General features: G+C 46.8%; 1 protein-coding gene and 1 long non-coding RNA gene across 5 annotated transcripts in view; one reads left to right on the top strand and one right to left on the bottom strand.

The window, feature by feature from the left end:
- Positions 1 to 3,050: 3,050 nt before the first annotated feature.
- On the top strand, positions 3,051 to 6,936 carry LOC128106419 (uncharacterized). The gene is made up of 2 exons (XR_008216702.1): positions 3,051 to 3,254; positions 5,094 to 6,936. It is a non-coding gene; the product is annotated as an uncharacterized LOC128106419 (long non-coding RNA).
- Positions 6,937 to 7,083: 147 nt separating this feature from the next.
- The window catches only part of Lrba (LPS responsive beige-like anchor protein), a 563,056-nt gene continuing 552,584 nt past the window's right edge, over positions 7,084 to 17,555 (bottom strand). For all 4 annotated transcript variants that reach the window (XM_052731913.1, XM_052731912.1, XM_052731914.1 and 1 more), the window contains 3 exons: positions 16,528 to 16,724; positions 12,664 to 12,815; positions 7,084 to 8,228 (listed from right to left, as the gene is read on the bottom strand). In XM_052731913.1, the coding sequence (XP_052587873.1) occupies positions 8,138 to 8,228; positions 12,664 to 12,815; positions 16,528 to 16,724 (440 nt within the window). In that variant the 3' untranslated portion in view covers positions 7,084 to 8,137. The remainder of the gene's footprint in view (positions 8,229 to 12,663; positions 12,816 to 16,527; positions 16,725 to 17,555) is intronic.

Genomic DNA, 17,555 nt, shown 5'->3' with positions numbered 1-17,555 from the left:
AGGGGCAGTGTCGGGGGGAGGGGGGGGGTAAACTTGGATGGTGGCAGATTAATGCAAGTCAACGCCATGGGAAGTGGGTACCTGATACTCTCCACAGCTGCGGGGGAAATGTGTTACGTGTGTTCATTAAATGCATTTGATAAAACACCCAGAATCTCATCATGGCTAAGAGTATGCAACTTAGGAGATGGGACAGTTTGGGATGGAGTAACCATAGTGAAAGAAAGTGCTGACCAATGTCTTGTAGAAAATGCTAGAGCCGTATACCATCCCATGGAAATATATACTATTTATCACTTGTAACGTTAACGTTTTCATAGTACATTAAAAATTTAAAAGGAACAGGTAAAGTACATCTTGTGGCATATTTTATTTAACCTAACATCTAAACATATCCAAAGTATTATTTCAACACATAGTCAGCATCAACAAAAGCTGGGGGATATTTTACCTTCTTGTGTGGTGAGTCTGCAATCTGGAGTGTGTTTACATTCACAGTACATCCCAATCTGGACTCCAAACATTTTAAGTGTTTAAAAGCCACGTGGTCCTAGCAGATGCCACTACAGTTCCGCTCCACAGACAAGCCGTGGCTCTTACCATTAGTTCTAGGTGAGTCTGGTTTTGTTTTCAGACGCTGTGTGTGACAGGTAGAGAGAAGGCCCCTCTGTCATTTTAAATGAAAGAGGTTCATGGTAAGCATGGCGGAAGGTGAAAGCTCTGTGGTGTGAAACGACAGTGTGTACTCCTCACTCACCCTGTGACTGTACTTCAAGTGGAGGTGCTAGGCATGGGAACAGCTGTCGCCGACTTGTTGGGGACCAGTTGCTGCTTCCAAAGTAGTGTTCGTTCACCCACCACCTCAGGAATGTGTGCAGGCCCCGGGCACACTCGCTGGGTAGCCCTGTCGGAACAGCTCTGCTGTGGGACCTTGGAGTATGTCTGCAGGTGAGAGCATGTGAGGGCTTTGTTACCCAGGGCTGCTAGGAGCATCAGACAGACAAAAACCTACCTTCTAGAACTCTAGGCACATGCTTGCTGCCCTCAGGTACAAGAGCTGTTCTTTGCAGGCTGCAGGCCTGTGTCTTCCCTGGGTGTGAGCCTGAGGTTGATGTGTGAGAACTACAGTGAGTCAGATTCCAGTGTATGTGTGTCACGTGTGGAGTCACGTGAGGTTCTAACGGGGGTCAGTGGCAGGGTCAGCTGCTTCCTGAAGGATTCAAGCTCTGGAAATGCCCAGATGGCAGGCGATAGACCCACAAGGACACAGTGCACTACGTTTTCAACCTGATTTGAGTGTTGCACATCCAAGGGGAAGAAAAACGAGTGTATGGAGCCGTTCACCTTTGCCATGCTCTTAAACGTGAGCCCTTTCATGGCTGGTGGGGCTGGGCCTTTGCTGCTCCAGAGGCCTCCTGTTGGGCAGGGATCAGGATGTCTTCATCTCCATGGACTGATCTGGCAGGCTTGATCGGCAGCCTGTCAGTGTGGGGGCTGTCACTGGATCTCAGCTTCATTTTTTCAAGTGATCCAAGTCCAAAGCTGTAGACGAGCTGCCGCTGTTTCTTGCAGGTATCTGCACATACTGGTCCCGTCCAACTCCTCCAAAAAGCTTAGTTTTAGCAGGGAAAAAGATCCCGACCTTGAGACGAAAATGATTCACTTTATGTTTCAGGTATGTAATCATGGAGACTCCCAAGTGGTGTCTCCTGGGTGTCATCATCTTCCCTGACCTGAGAAGCTAGACTGTCTCAGAGGATGTGGCCTGCCTGAAAGCCGAAACACCCGATGCCATTCAAGAGAGGGGCTTGGTGTGCTGTGTTTTGGGGAAATTTCTGTTTCTGGTAGCCAGGAGCAGGAGTGGGCATCACTGTGAACAAGCTGGTGAGGTGGCACACACCTGTAGCCCCAGCTTAAGTCCAGGAGCTCCACAGGAGCCTGGGCAACATAGCAAGACCGGTCTCAGATGCACGTTTAGCTTTGGGGTTTTATTTATTTGTTTGTTTATTTTTGAGACAAGGTTTCTCTGTGTAGCCCTGGCTGTCCTCAAACTCAGAGATCTGCCTGCCTCCACCTCCTGATCACTGGGATTAAAGGCATGTGCCACTCTGCATGGCTAGTTTTGAGTTTTTAAATAATCTTATGATTACAAGGAACCAAGAAAAATGCCATGAACTCAATTTTTAAAATATTTTTCCACCCCTGAAACAAAGTTTCACTATGTACAGCTCTGGCTGGCCTCAAACAGTATCTCCTGCCTTAGCTTTCCCAGTCCTGGGGTGATAGAAATGTATCACCATGCTTGGCTTCAAATCCCACTGAAAAATAACTCCTGAAGATGTTTCTTCCTTTCTAGTCTGTCAAATAGAACTTTACAACATTGTTTTGCTTTGCTCTTTTTCTGCCATTAAATGATCTTTCTCACAGTGGGATGGTTTGGAACCTCTTAGCTCTTGTGCTTCTGGCAACAATAATTCGTGAAGCCGACAGGATTAGACCTTCTGCGCGAGTACCTCCCCTGCTAGCTGTCCTAGTTAAAGTAGGGAAGGTTCCCTGTCACTGAGGCAGGGCGGAAGTGACCAGTTAGAAGCACAGGTGTATTTGGCTATTTGTATATTTATGCAGATTCTGGTTTGAACCTTTGACTGAACATTCTCTGGCCTAATGGGACTTGAGTCACGTGATGAGGCTGTGGCGAGGGTGCTGATCCACAGCCTAACTCACTAGAGCTGGTGAGCCTCACAAAGCTCTGCAGTGGGTCCTGTCTGCTGGAAGGAAACGAGCTTTTGCTGCTGACCCGACCAGAATCCTGGCATCACTGGTGCGCTGTGTTCTTCACAGGGTGGAGAGCAGGGCAGGACTGACACATACACATTCCCAAACTGTGATCGGTGTGGCCAGAAGCTCTTGAAATCACATCCAGTAAGAGTGCAGGGAAGGTCACGGTGCAGGTCTCAGCCCACCAGCCTGTCAGCCGGTTTAAACTGCTGCCTCCTGTTTTTTTTTTTTTTTTTTTTTTTTTTTTTAAGATTTATTAATTTATCATGTATACAGCATGTATGCCTGCAGGCCAGAAGTGGGCACCAGATCTCATTACAGATGGTTGTGAGCCACCACGTGGTTGCTGGGAATTGAATTCAGGACCTCTGGAAGAGCAGTCAGTGCTCTTAACCTCTGAGCCATCTCTCCAGCCCCCTGCCTCCTGGTTTTTAAGATCTATGTCTAGTTATGTGTGTCTGTGGGTGGGAGTGCAGGTGCTGTGGGATGGTCTGTATGTCAAATGTGTTGCTGATTGGTCAATGAATAAATCACTAATTGGCCCGTGGCCAGGCAGGAAGTATAGGCGGGACAAGGAGGAGAATAGAGCTGGGAAGTGGAAAGCTGAGTCAGAGAGACACTGCCAGCCGCCATCAGGACAAGGAAGATGTAAAGTACCGGTAAGCCACAAGCCACGTGGCAAGGTATAGATTAATAGAAATGGATTAAGCTGTAAGAACAGTTAGCAAGAAGCCTGCCACGGCCATACAGTTTGAAACCAATATAAGTCTCTATGTTTATTTGATCGGGTTTGAGCGGCTTGGGACTGGCGGGTGAGAGAGATTTGTCCTGACTGTGGGCCAGGCAGGAAAACTCTAGCTACAAATGGCGCCCAACGTGGGGCAAGAGTTTCCACCTAAAAACTAAAAAAAAAAAAAAAAAAAAAGATTCTTAAACGGAACTAAAAACAACTTCCTAATTGTCTCTCTCAAATGAACGACAGCTGCCGGTTTGAGCTACTGGCGGGTTGCTGGCGTGCGCGCTCGACCTGCAGTATGGCGGGAATGAGGCCTCTGCAAGTGGCACATTAAGCTACATTGTGGATTTAGCCTTTGCTAGTACAAAACAAAAAAAGAGGTTTCTGGGCTACATGCTGCTTGGATAAAAGCATAGACCCACGATGGCTCCCAGAGCTGGCGGTAAGCATACCGCCGCCATGTTGGGAAGCTAAGGTGGGCGGAGCCAGCAGCCACAGCAGCTGCAGCTTAAAGCAACAGATTCACAATAAGACAGATTCAGATATAATAGTTTAAAATATGTATAAAATATACGTAGGCTTAAAAGAGACAAAAAAGGTGATATATACAGTATAAAAACAAATACATAGTTTTAAAAAATAAAGTCTTTAAAGAGACAGTAAAGGTAGTATAAAAAATAAGCCACGTAAAAATGGATATTACACAGAGAATCTGGATTGTGTTGTCTTTGGGATTTTTAACTGCAAAAAAACATTTGATTATAAAAGCTGTTGAGTTAAACCAATATATATATTTTAAAGATACTTTGACTTCAAAATTTGGATGTAAGGACATGTTGCTTTGAAAAAGAGTCTCTTTTGTTTCCACAGAAAACAAGAGGCTATGGATTTGTTCCAGAGTAAGATACATCAGGTTTGACCAGCCAAGACCCCCTGAAAGGTCTCCGATGACACCATGGCCCAGATGATCCAACATCCAGAACCGTTTCAAGACAACTGGCTCAGATGATACAGCCTCACGGACTACTCCATGATCCTAAAATTTTCTTTGTTTCCCCAGAAGATACAGCGCCCCCCTCCAGCAGGAAGTAGTAAGAAAAGCTACGCCCAAATTCCCAAATATACCAAGCTGACTTTGGAGATGTGTAAAGGTTAAAACCTTCCTTTTTAAGAAAAGAAAAGGGGAGGTGCTGTGGGATGGTCTGTATGTCAAATGTGTTGCTGATTGGTCAATGAATAAATCACTAATTGGCCCGTGGCCAGGCAGGAAGTATAGGCGGGACAAGGAGGAGAATAGAGCTGGGAAGTGGAAAGCTGAGTCAGAGAGACACTGCCAGCCGCCATCAGGACAAGGAAGATGTAAAGTACCGGTAAGCCACAAGCCACGTGGCAAGGTATAGATTAATAGAAATGGATTAAGCTGTAAGAACAGTTAGCAAGAAGCCTGCCACGGCCATACAGTTTGAAACCAATATAAGTCTCTATGTTTATTTGATCGGGTTTGAGCGGCTTGGGACTGGCGGGTGAGAGAGATTTGTCCTGACTGTGGGCCAGGCAGGAAAACTCTAGCTACATGCAGGTGCCCTCTGAGAAGAGATTTTGGATGTACTGGATCTGGAGTTACACGATCTGTGAGCTGTCTGACGTGGGTGATGGGAAGCAGACTCAGGTTCTATGGAAGGGCAGTCTCAGCCTTGACTGCTGAGCCGCCTCACCAGCCTGCCACCTCCTGTTTTTAACATTGCTGCATTGGCTGGAAAGAGTGGGTGGAGCCAGCATGCACGAAGGAAATACTTGGCCATTTCATGTAAACCTGACTTGCATGGCCGCTGCCACTGTGCTATTCTTGACAGCATAGGAGAAAGACAGTAGTGCCAGGTTCACATGGTCAGTCCCATTAGCCTTGACTCTGAGTTGCCCATTTCCTGAAGCCTCTCCTGGTTCCCATGGAAGCAGGGTAGTCTCTTGTATCATCTTCTGTTAGTGGACTTCTCCGTCCCACCAGACAATTCCAAATAACCACTCAGAGTCTTAATATTATAGATGCTCAGCCGATAGCTCAGGCTTGTTATTAGCTAACTCTTACATTTTAAATTAACCCATCTCTCTTATCTACCCTCTGCCACGTAGCAGTACTTTCTTTCAACACAATGTGCTCATCTTGATTCTCACTGCATCTGCTCGGGACTACCGAGACTCCGCCCTTCTTCCCGGCATCCTCTGTGTCGTCTTGTCCCACCTATACCTCCTACCTAGCTACCTGCTGGTCAGCTCTTTTACTAAACTAATCAGAAGGTGCCTTGGCAAAGACACATCTTCACAGTGTACAAAAAGATTATTCCACAACAGTCTTCCTGTATTATTTGCTAAGTAGAAATGGAAGTATGGTGTCTCATTGGTAAGCAAAGTAGGTCCTCTTTGGAATCATAAAACCATTTACTTCTAGGTCTTTGGTATGCTTTGGGTTTTGGATGGTCACAGAAGGATGAGCTGGCCACAGGTTTACATTACTACCTGCCAGATACTCTTTCTCTCCACTTCTCAGCCCCTTTGCTTTCCCTAGGGACCTATCATTTCCTAAATGACAAAACCATAAAGACTGGAGGGTCCTATTCAGTGAGAACTAGTAAGCAAGGAAGGAAAACCCTTAGTTTCTAGAGGAAATGTGTCTTAAAGCCAGGCTTAAATACACCATGGAGAACGTGGGCCTGCCAGCCACAAGTGAGGCTGCGGCCCCTCCTGTCAGGGCTTATCACCTTCATCCCTGGCCTCCTTGACTGCTGCTCCAATTGGTTTTCATTTATTTGACATGATATGGGGTTTTTGTTTGTTTTAATGAAAATAGTTAAAATTGGGTACCATAAGTAGTACTGAATCAAATGGAAGAAATATTGTGTTAAACAGGACCTGCCACTAAGAAGTCCTTGGTTCATGCTAGGCATGTAAGAGTGTGTATGACTTTTCTTTTATGGAGTATTACTCCAGCTCAGGTAATCTCCCACTGTTTTGAGCTGTAAAGATGGTGGACACTGTCTTTATGGCTCTAGGAGGCCTGTGTCCTGCTGGGACATAATGCAGTTGCTTTTCTTCTATCTTATTCCCCTTTATTTCCAAAGTGAAATACTCGTGTTAGCCTCTAGCTGGGACTCAGCATTTCCCACTCCCATGTTTTGCTATTTATTATTTTTCTTAATGGTTTGTGAATGTTGGTAAGTCTTAGTGGCCCTTGTTTGGTTATGGAAGTCCCAGTAAGACACAGAGCAATTTGTCATGAGAAAGCATTCTTGTCTTTTGTCCAGGGAGTCTCTTTCATTGGTTACCACTCACAGACTGAGCAGAACCAGTGTGACATTTTCTTTGTGAATAGTTACCTCATCCATGTTTGAAAATGTATGGGTGAAAAAGACATTTCCAACAACTTATGTACAAGTTTCATTTTATTCTGTTTTTCTGTCAAACTGAAATTTTCATTGTAGATCTTTGCTTTAGAGACATCTAAATGTGTAGGGAAAGAGGTTCAGGCAGACCACACAGGAAGCCAAGACAGAAGGTCAGTTTCAACTCAGAAGTTCACAACATACAAAGATTTTTATTTATGTAATACAGACCTTTTCTCAAATATTTTCACAGAATTCCATACAGCAATCTACTAGAAAAACGTAGAATTACGACACCAAGATAACATTGTTTCTTATTACAAATTGCTAATCAAAAGGAAAATAGAGTTTCATAACAAATAGAGGGTAGGGTGGGTGATGCTCAGCACAGTACCTGGTAGCCCCGATCTCATGCCAGGATGGTGGGGGGTCGAGGTCGTGGGGGAGGGGCCCCACCTGGCTCTGCCTCATTGCGGGCACAGTGACCTTGGGCAGGCTTTGGTACTTACATTTACTCATAAAAGAGAACAGGTTGTGAGCCCAAGAGCGTCTCCATCATCTCCCTTGTGCCATGAGGAGGCCAGACCAGGAAAAAGCAGTGACAATTTTATGATTGCTATAACTTAGATCTTTGCTGTTTACCACATAGTAAAACAAAATTGCCTTCCCCAAACCATAATTTTCTAGGTCTAACACATGCTTGAAGAAGAATATAGAAATAATTCACTGAGATGTTTTAAATTACATTTGTCATAATTTAAACATTACTATTAAAATCCTAGAAATTTCAGCACTGGAGAAGCACAATTGTCTAGAAAAATACAGGACCCAGTACCGAATAAAATTCCCCTGTCCCAGTATTAGAGTCCACTTCCCTATTGCTAAAATCAGATTTCTCAAGGTTACAGATAAATGGGAAATGGTTTTTCACAACATAGTTAGAATTAGTGGGATTATTGGCTCCACTGTCTGTATCCATAATTGGTGAAAATAGACATTTCATTATGACTAAAAATATAGATTTTTTTCAAAACTACAGAAACCAGCAGTCAGTTCTCTGTTTTGCTGTTTCCCACCCCCCCAAATGTCAAGCAAAGTCTACAAAAATAGCAATTAACTTTTAAAAATATTTTGCTTGTTCAAGCAAATTTAAGTTACATTCAGATGTGACAGCTATTTCTATAGAATGATGCTCAGAGTCCTTCCTTGATCAGCCTGGGACAGAACCAAGGTGCATTTATCACCGTCAGTATCGGGTTTGGTCCTCGTGCTGCCACCGGTTGAAGTCGCTGTGAAACAGAACGATACTCCCCGAAGCCATGCCAGAAATGATGCACCTGCGAGGGATGGAGACGGGTTACAGGGCTGCACTCCTGCTGCCTGGGACACTTTTCTTGGTGACTGACATGTAGACCCAAGTCAGCTTGCTGTATGGGGCACTGGTTTTGACCACAGGGACGGACCATCTAAGGTCTGTGAAAGGGACAGATAACGCAGACGATCATTGAACTGTGAACAAAATCATTTCCACAGAGGGAGCCTGCTGGAAACCATCTTCCAGGCATCAGAGTCAGGAGGAAAACCCACGGAGCAGTTGCCACTGGAAGGAGCACACAGTTAAGGGCCAGAGCTAGCGCTGCTGACAACTCAGAACTGAGGGCAAGGGGGCAAAACGCTGCTCCTTTTAGGGTGGGGGAGGGGACTCTAACCTCTGGGTAGAGACCTGGTCCTTGTAACCCAGGGAGCTGATGTGGTGATCACTGGAGACAGGAGCGGCTTGCTCTCCTGTCCTGAGAAAGTGATGCAGGGACAGAGGGAGACAGCCAGAGGTGGCTTTGCTCTTGAGCCCTTTCCCTGCAGAGTTTGGTCAGGGCCGGCTCTTAGGGAGTTACGGTCAGTACCTTCCTGCTCTTCTTACTGAAACTGGACTCTATCTATCACTATGAAGTTGGGGAAATGGGGCAAACGGCAAGTCCTCCTACAGCCAGACATCACATGTCAGAGATTAAACCTGGCCAAGTGGATGAAGAGGAATAACCCCGGAGGAGTGGTGTACAGGCTATTCAGCTGAAGAACACGGGCTGAGCACATGAACAGATGGGCAGGCAGTAGTAGGAAGAGAACTTAAGTGGCCCTGATGTCTGGAGGCCTTAAGTCAAAAGCACTGTGGCAAGAGACAGCACCCCTAAATGTTACTACAGCACAGTGAGCATCCGAGCCCCAGGAACGAGGTGCAGCAAATATTCACAGAAGGAAGGGAGAAAGAGATGGTTCTCCAGTCAGTTACAGGCTTTAATACCCTACTTTGGAAAACAGAGAATAACCAGACAGATGGATAAGAATGTCAAAAATACCAAAAGCCACACAGACCGAACACCAAGCCAACAAGAGCAAAATACACTTGTTTTGTGGTGCACATGGAGCAACCTTTGGGAAGCAGCACATATCAAGTGTTGTGGATTTACTGTGAAGTCGTGCAAAGTGACTAGAAGTCACTAACAGTGAAAACTGGAAAATACATAAGCATGGACATTAACAGTGCATCTAAGATCAAACAGAGGCCACACTAACAGGACAGCAAGGGCAGAGAGAAGAGGAAGGCTGTAGCTAAAACATTAGAAAAGACACAATCTTACAGACCTAACTTTAGACCTTAATGACCTAGAAAAAGAGTAAACTGAACCCACAGCTAGAACTTTTAAGAAAATAGCAGGAAATCAGAATGGGCTTCCTGAAGAGATCTGCAAAATTGATACAACTTGAGCTAAAGGGAACACTCGAGCTTATGAAGAATATTGCACACCAGCAAATTGAGTAGCTCAGATGAGGTGTAAAGATGCACTTGGTAAAGAAAAGCTGTAGGCCACGTGGTATAGTGATCCTACCACGAATTTAAAGGCAATTATCACTTTTTTTTTCAAATTCCTCCAAAAAATTTTAGTAGGAAGAAATACTTCTGGTGTTTACCATTTTCCTGATACCAAAGCCAAACAAGCCAACACTAAAGAGCATTACACACCAGTATTATTTTCTGGATGGGTACCGATGCCAATCGCCAGGAAACTAAACCCATTAATGTCTCATAACGATTAAAGACCAGGCCTATGAGGTTTTCCTCTGGAATGTAAGGGCAGTTCAAGGTGTAAAATACATCCAAAAGCATTAATAGACTAAAAACCCATGTGTCAACTGCTGCAGGAAAAGCACTTGACAAAATTCAGTGTCTTTTTTACTAGTAAAGTGGGAATAGAAATACATGACCAGGTGAGAGCATTTCTGAAAACCCCAGAGCCAACAATCCCACTAAACGGTGAAAAGATGGATTTCTACACTATCAGAATAAAATAAGGATGCCCACTTTCACCGCTTTTATTCAGTATAATGCTTGATGTCCCAACATAGCTGCTAAGCAAAAGGGGAGGGCATTTAAATCGGAAAGCGAGTAAAATGATCTCTGTCATAAGGTATGTGGTTTCACATGTAGAAATTCAAGACTCCACACAAAACTCTTAGTGCTTAAACATGAACTCAGAAGTTGTGGGTATATAAAAATCAGTTGCTTTTTGGTTTATGTTTTAAAGACAGGACCTCGCTGTGTAGCCCAGGCTGCCTTGAACTCACTATCTCAGCCTATAGAGTGCTGGGATTACAGGTATATACCATGGTGCCCTCCAGCAATTCTATACACTAATAATCCAAAAGTGAACTTAAGAACAATCAACATTTGTAGTTGCATTAAAAAGAATAAAAACTTGGGCTGGAGAGATGGCTCAGCAGTTAAGAGCACTGGCTGCTCTTCCAGAGGTCCTGAGTTCAATTCCCAGAACCACATGGTAGCTCAAACCCATCCATAATGAGATCTGGTGTCCTCTTCTGGCCTGCAGGCAGTCATGCAGACAGAACACCGTATACATAATAAATTAAGAAATCTTTAGGAATACATTTGACCAAGGAGACAGAAAGCTTATATACTGAAGACCACAAAAGAGTACTGGAAGAAACAAATGAGTTATGTGTGTGGACTGGAAGATATGTTAGATATGTTAATACTAATATCCCAAAGTGATCAGCAAGTTGCTGCAATCCCTGTCAAAATGCAATCTTTCATAATGCAAAACTCACTCTAAAATTTATATGGAACTTCAACCCCAAATGGCCAAGAAATATCCAGAAAAAGGGGAGAATTTAGAGGACTCTCTAAAAACTTGTTACACCACAGTGTTGTAGTGACGGAAACAGTAAAGGTAGATAGCACACACTCCTGAAGGAGCACACTGTCCAGGAGGAAAGGATCTAAGTGCATGTAGATCGCAGTGGGTCCCCCCCACCATAAGTGAAACTAACACAATAGAGCGAAAACCTCAAAACACTGAAGTGAGAGGAAAACATTCATGACCGGTATTTGTGGTAATTTCTTAAGAGATATCGAAAGCACAAACAACCAAAGACAGAAAATGTAGGTCATAAAAGTTCCCCATTTAAAGAGCACTGATGAGCGCGAAGACAACACAGAATGTTTGTGAAACTGTGAGAGCGCGTCACAGCCGCTGAGAGAGAGAGAGAGAGAGAGAGAGAGAGAGAGAGAGAGAGAGAGAGAGAGAGAGAGAGAGAGAGGGAGGAGGAGGAGCAGCATGCGCAGTGCTGGTCAGAATGTAGAATTGTGGAGCAGCTCAGGGATTCTCCAAGATGTTAGTGACAGAATTACTATATAACCCTCCAGTTCCACTCCTGGGTATAGACCCAGAGGGACTGTAAGGAGGGACTTCAGTGGGCATTTGTACACCACTGTTCACACCAGACCACATACACATAAAAAAACCCACACACAAAAGGGCAGACAAATGGAATATGCATATAACAATATAAGAAAAAAATCAGGATTCTGACATAATACAACACGAAACCTGGAAAACTTGCTAAGTGAAACAAGCCAGCTCTAAAAAGATCCTGTAAGTTTCCATGTACGGAGGCGGCTGGGAAGGGCAGTTTCATAGAGAAAGTAGGATGGGTGTGAGCAGGGGCTGGGGATAAAATTGGGGGTGGTGGGGGAGGAGGAACTAGGTGAGTGGGTACTTGGAATGATGGGAAATTCTGTAGACTATAGAGGGACAGTGATAGCAGCTGCAACAGGCTGAATGTACTTTACGCCATGAAACAGAATATCAGAAGTAGTTCAGGTGGGAAGCTTTATGCATATGTTGTCGTAACGAAAATCAGCAGTTAACAGAAAGTAAGTGTATGTTGCTAGAAAAACAGCATCCTTCTCAAATTTACAACTCTAGAGGCTTCAGAACATTAAGTCAGATCTCTCCAGAGGTGGACATCAAAGGTATTCACAGTAAACATTTGACAGCCCTTAAAGATCTTGTTAAAGACATAGAAAAAGCTGGGGCTGAGGAGGTAGCTAGCTGAGTTAAGTTCCTTGGTGGGCAAGTGGGGCCAGAGTTCTGATCCCCAGCACTTACCTTTGGCATTGAAGAGGCAGAGATGGGATCTCCAGAGTAAGCCAGGAGCTAGCTCAGGTGAACTAGCAAGCCTTATGGCAGTCCCTGAGCCTTTGTGGCTTAAATCCTATCTATTTTTGAGAGCCTGGTTTGATCTAAGAGCCATCAGAAACTTACACTTCGTAAAGTGTGCTTAGAAACTCATGGGTTTGTTAGCTCTTTGGATTGTGCAGATGGCTCCAGGACTCCACCAGCCCTAGGTCACTTCAAGTGATTCCCACCAGTCTTCAGTGCTCCTGTGATAGATCAGGATTCTGGTGTCACCTACCTCTGGTCGAAAGAAAGGGCCATGGCCCGGATTCCAGCATCACAGCCTGGGTAGGCGAAGAGCTGCCTGAGGTCCGACACCTGCCGCACTATAACCACACCGTTGTCTCCTCCTGTGAGCAGGTACTGCCCATCTCTGCTCAGCTGCATGGCCTGTGAGACAGCAACAGTCAGTGCAGACAGGACTCTCGGCAAGTGGCCTAGCTGTGACTACTGACTGCTACAGCAGCCCGGCTGTGGGATGGGAGCGTGGCTGGGGCAGAAGTGATCCCTAGTTCTCAGGACACAGAATTATGGAAGGCCTGCCTTGTTCAGAAGTCAGGACACGGTTAGGCAACACTACAGTGTTGTGTGTTTTGCTCCACAAACTCGGTTCTACAAATCCTTGGGAGGACGGGCTGTGGATGGGACCAGCACGTGGATGTGCTCCCTGGAAGCCCGTCCATCTTGTATGATGAGCTAAGCCACTGCCTTCCCTGACCTAGCCGAGGGGAGCACAGGCAGCTTCTGCACCTTCCCTAGGCCTGCTGGGTTTTGAAGGTAGTGTGGGGGAGATGCCACTGAGAGCCACAGCTCCTGTAGGAGTTAGGCCCCAGGCTGCCAGTAGTGTAACCTACCTCATGGTCCGCTCTAGGCTATGACTAGTTTCCTACCTTGTTGAACAGATAAGCTCGGCTTGAAATCTGTGTTTTGATTCTGTAATATTCCTCTACTCCCTAAGAAAGCCTGTGGGCCGAATGTGATTGTTTTTTGAAGTGTGGTCTCATGGAGCTCAGGATGGTCCTGAACCCTATGTAGCTGAGGATGACCTTGAACCTTTGATCCTCTTAGCTCCACAGCCTCAGTTCTGAGAGTTCTGGCAAGCACCCGCACACCTAGGTCCTTGGACAAGCTGGCAGGCACACTATCAGTTGAGCTATATGCCCAGCTGCATTATTATATTTTTAATTGTTGAGACAAAAATTCCACGTTTCATGAGTATTATGGTTCTTAGTCTAAATGCTCATCCAAAGGTTTTGTCAGGACTCCGGACACCCCTCTGCCTGTGGCCACTGTCATGATAGCTGAACAAAGTTCATGGAGTCCTCAAAGCCCAGGACAGGTGCTTTCCCCTTGCAGAAAGTGTGCCCACACGACAGAAGGCCCGCTCTCCTGCCACAGCTCCCCTGTCCAGGTCACATGCTCGCCTTCCCAGAGCGGGCAGCCGAGGCAGACGAAGGTCCTTGCCCACAGTGGCCATGGCACGCGGACTGCTGCCCTCTGCAGGTCAGACTCCGCCTGCTTTTGCACTCCTAACGTCAACATCAACACTTTCAATCTTGATTACGTGACCATTTTAAAAACTAGAGAAAAGAAAGGACTGTCTGCTATGTATTCAGTTCACATGGATGCCAACTGTCAGTAGTCCACTGAACTTGTCAGAAACACAGAAATACATCTGAAAAAAGTATGGGAGACAGCTTTGTTGCAGCTTACATGTTCTCAGTCTCATTAACTAGATACATATGATTAAGAGTTTTCAACGTGACTAAAAGTCATCCTGCCCCACTCATCCCAAACAGCAGTCTCGGGGGTCTGGGAACTGCAGCGGAGACCAGAGCAGCATTACCTGAGACTCTCTTCTGGGTAAGCGCTATATTAAAACAAACCCAGCAATCTCAGTTCTTTGTTCTGGTGAGAATCTCTAAGCCTGTCTGTGTCTGGAACGAAGTGAAATGAAGACTTCAGATGCACAGCATCTTCAGAGCATCTTCATCCACCTGGTGCTTCCCAAGGTAAGAACCATTGTCCTAGCTTCTCTTCCAGGGAACCATTACCCTCCTGTGGCATGTGAACCCCACAAGTACCTCCTGTGCCACGCCCCTCCACGCTGCAGTGCAGTCTGCTCACCGGCTCCTACTCTAGCCCTGTCTTCAGCTCCAGAGCTCTGCAGGAGCCCCAGGAGTACTCCGACTCAGCCCTGGATCCCAAGTGTTTTGGAGGGTGCTACGGCCACACTGGTGCTGGAGGACACTGGCAGGCCACATCAGTCTGCTGGGGATGCCCACATCCTAAACCAGCCTGGGATCAAGAGACAAGGCAGTTCTCGTGGGGGAAATGGTGGCTAGACTTTGTGATGTAGCCTTGCTGCCCTGGAGGGACTGCTTGCTTCAGTCAAAGCTCTTCATTACAGTACTGCAGAGTGTGCAGCCAATGCACGGTGAGCTCTTTAAACCCAAGTGCCAGTGAGCAACATGACATCGGAGCAAAGGCGGGGGGGGGGGGGGGGGGGGGCGGGGGGGGGAAACCTTGAGTAGTGTGCACGCTGCCAGGCTGCCTGGCAGGTCAAATGAGTTTTGGGTTTGGGCTAGTGGCGGATTCTTTTGATTTCTGGATACTGGGGGTTCCAGCCTGCAGTCTCCCTGCTTTCCTCCTAAGGCAGTGAGCTGGGAGAGTGCCACTCTCTGGAGCTAGCTCACTGCCATCACGGGGCTGCCACTTACAAGTTAGGATGATAAAGTACTGGCATGCTGGGGAAAAGCAATGGATTGTTTAGGTCTAAAATCCAGTGGGGAGTTTCACAGGGGGAAAAAAACCTGATGGCTTCAGGGTACAGGGGAACCTGTGAGTGTGAACAGGCCACAAGAGCCCCCCTGCTGCTGCCTTGAGGCTCTTCCCAGAGCCTCTGGTCTAACTGGAACACCACAGAAACTATTCTAGGCAGTGAACAGCTTCAAATTATTTTTACAGATTTATTAGCGTAGCTGACAATATAATCGCAGCTCCAAGTGACAGATTATCAACATTATTACTGCAAGGAAAGGAGGCGAGGAGAGGCCGCTGATGTGCACTTGGCTTAAATGGCAGATTATGGGGAATAAGGGAGAAATAAAAGCAGAGTGGTTTTGCCTGTGCACATGCGTCTGACGTGGAGGTAACTCTTGGACAACCAGCAAGTGAGAGGGGAGAAATGGCCACTGGACCAAGAAACTGAAGTCCCGGAGCAGCCAGGGGCCTTCAATTTTGGACCAGTGAGGCCTGTGTGCAGAGCTGCTCACCACTTCTAGACCTTGGAGTTTCCTTGGGAGGAGAGGTCGTCATGTTATGCCCGGGAGAACTGCATGGAAGCCACCCAGGGGTAGAGGGTATGAGGGAAATGTGCAGAAGCGGTCTGCAGCACTCTGAAGTGCCCGATTGCTGACACCCCAATGTCCTCCTTGGACATGGTCACATGCACCTCCTTTCCCATCTTAGAAAATGACAGGACACCCCAGCTTTTCCCACGCCCATAACATACACAGCAGCCTGGAGATGCAAAGGAAGGGACCTTGAAAAATTATCCCGAAAGAACACCCTGGCTCTCTTCCTCAACCTCTACTGCTTTAGAAGCTGGCCTGAGGGGCAAAGCAGGACCTGGGCGTCCACTAGGCTTCACATTCCGTACAGACAGAAAGGGAAGTGGTTTCTGTCATCTGATGCCCAGCTCTCCAGCATGCCAGGGCAGCCATCAGCTGCTGAGCCCAAGAATGCACAATCCCTCCAGTGCTGCCCCTCAGATGTGACCGGAAACCAGTTTTCAGTAGAGTCTAGTTTAGCTTTGGTGCACGGTAAATCTTAGAGAAAAAGAAACAAGCTGCACGAGAACCACCGAAAGCCATCAGGCTGGCTTCACTGTGGCCATCTCCAAGGAGCATCCACTGACTGATGTCCCACAGCTGACCCGATCCATGACCCTGTCCTCTAAGTGCTATCTAATGGTGTCCCTTTGGCATGGGAAAGAGGCCCCAGCTGTCCAAAACTAGGTTTCTTCAGTGAACTCTGTCCCTCTTCCCAGTCACGCTTCCCAGTCAAACTGGCAATCTGCGGAGGAGCCTCTGGCACTCACCCTTATGTGGTCATCGGTCTCCATGGTGGCCTGCAGCTTCCCGTTCACACTGAAGGTGCAGAAGCAGCCGTTTTCATAGAAGATGACACAGTGACCCTCTCGTGACGCTTGGATGAGTTTTGGTTTCAGGCAGTTTTCAGGACCCTCTAAAGTCCTTAACAAGTCTCCATTCATGGAATGTATGAGGCATGGCCCTTCTGAGAAGAGGAACAAGAGGCAAATTATGTAATGAAAACAGACATGGTGGGCGGTATACTTCTGTGGGAGGAGTGGTAAGTGTGAGACCCCACTTCAATCCCCAGTATCAGTGAATGGAGGGAACTAGACATCAGCTGGGCTGTAGTGCCACGGTACAGCTGTCCACAGCCTCAGAAAGCTGTCCTGTGTCACGTACTGTGCAAAGTCCTGTCCTTAGGTTGACCAGCTCTTGCTTTTCACTGGGAGGTTAAGAAGCCAAGTTACACATACTCACTCCCCTCAGAGTCAGGAAATTACTTTATAAAACTCATTAGGATGCAAATGGGGAGAAGCTAGAACTCCAAAAGGAAGAGTTCCCAATCCCAGAGCAGCTTCATGGGAGGCTGGGATGCAAATGCTGCTGCTGCCAGGCACATGGGGTACCTGCTGCACCCGGGCACATGGGGTACCTGCTGCACCCGGGCACATGGGATACCTGCTGCACCCGGCCGCCGGGCACATAGGGTACCTGCTGCCGCTGGGCACATGGGGTACCTGTTGCACCCAGGCACATGGCTGCACCCGGGCACATGGGGTACCTGCTGCACCACACAGCCCAGCCAGAGCAGACTGGGTCGGTGCTGATGCAGCCGACCAGAGCAGCTTCCACCCACTCCTCACAGCTTTGATTTTGAAATGGAGGCCCTGATAACATCTTCTAACCTCCAAACCCACACTGGGTTCCTTGGCCACTATTAAACTGAGTGACCTTACTTCCTCATGCCCCTAAAGCAAGCAGTGACTTCCGGCACTCTCAACTCCCCAGGGGCACCCTAGGCTGATGAGCCCAG

Source organism: Peromyscus californicus, unplaced genomic scaffold, assembly GCF_007827085.1.
Source record: "Peromyscus californicus insignis strain IS unplaced genomic scaffold, ASM782708v3 Scaffold_9__1_contigs__length_137607984, whole genome shotgun sequence".
Classification (NCBI taxonomy): domain Eukaryota; kingdom Metazoa; phylum Chordata; class Mammalia; order Rodentia; family Cricetidae; genus Peromyscus; species Peromyscus californicus.
This window is presented reverse-complemented; position numbering and strand designations above follow the sequence as displayed.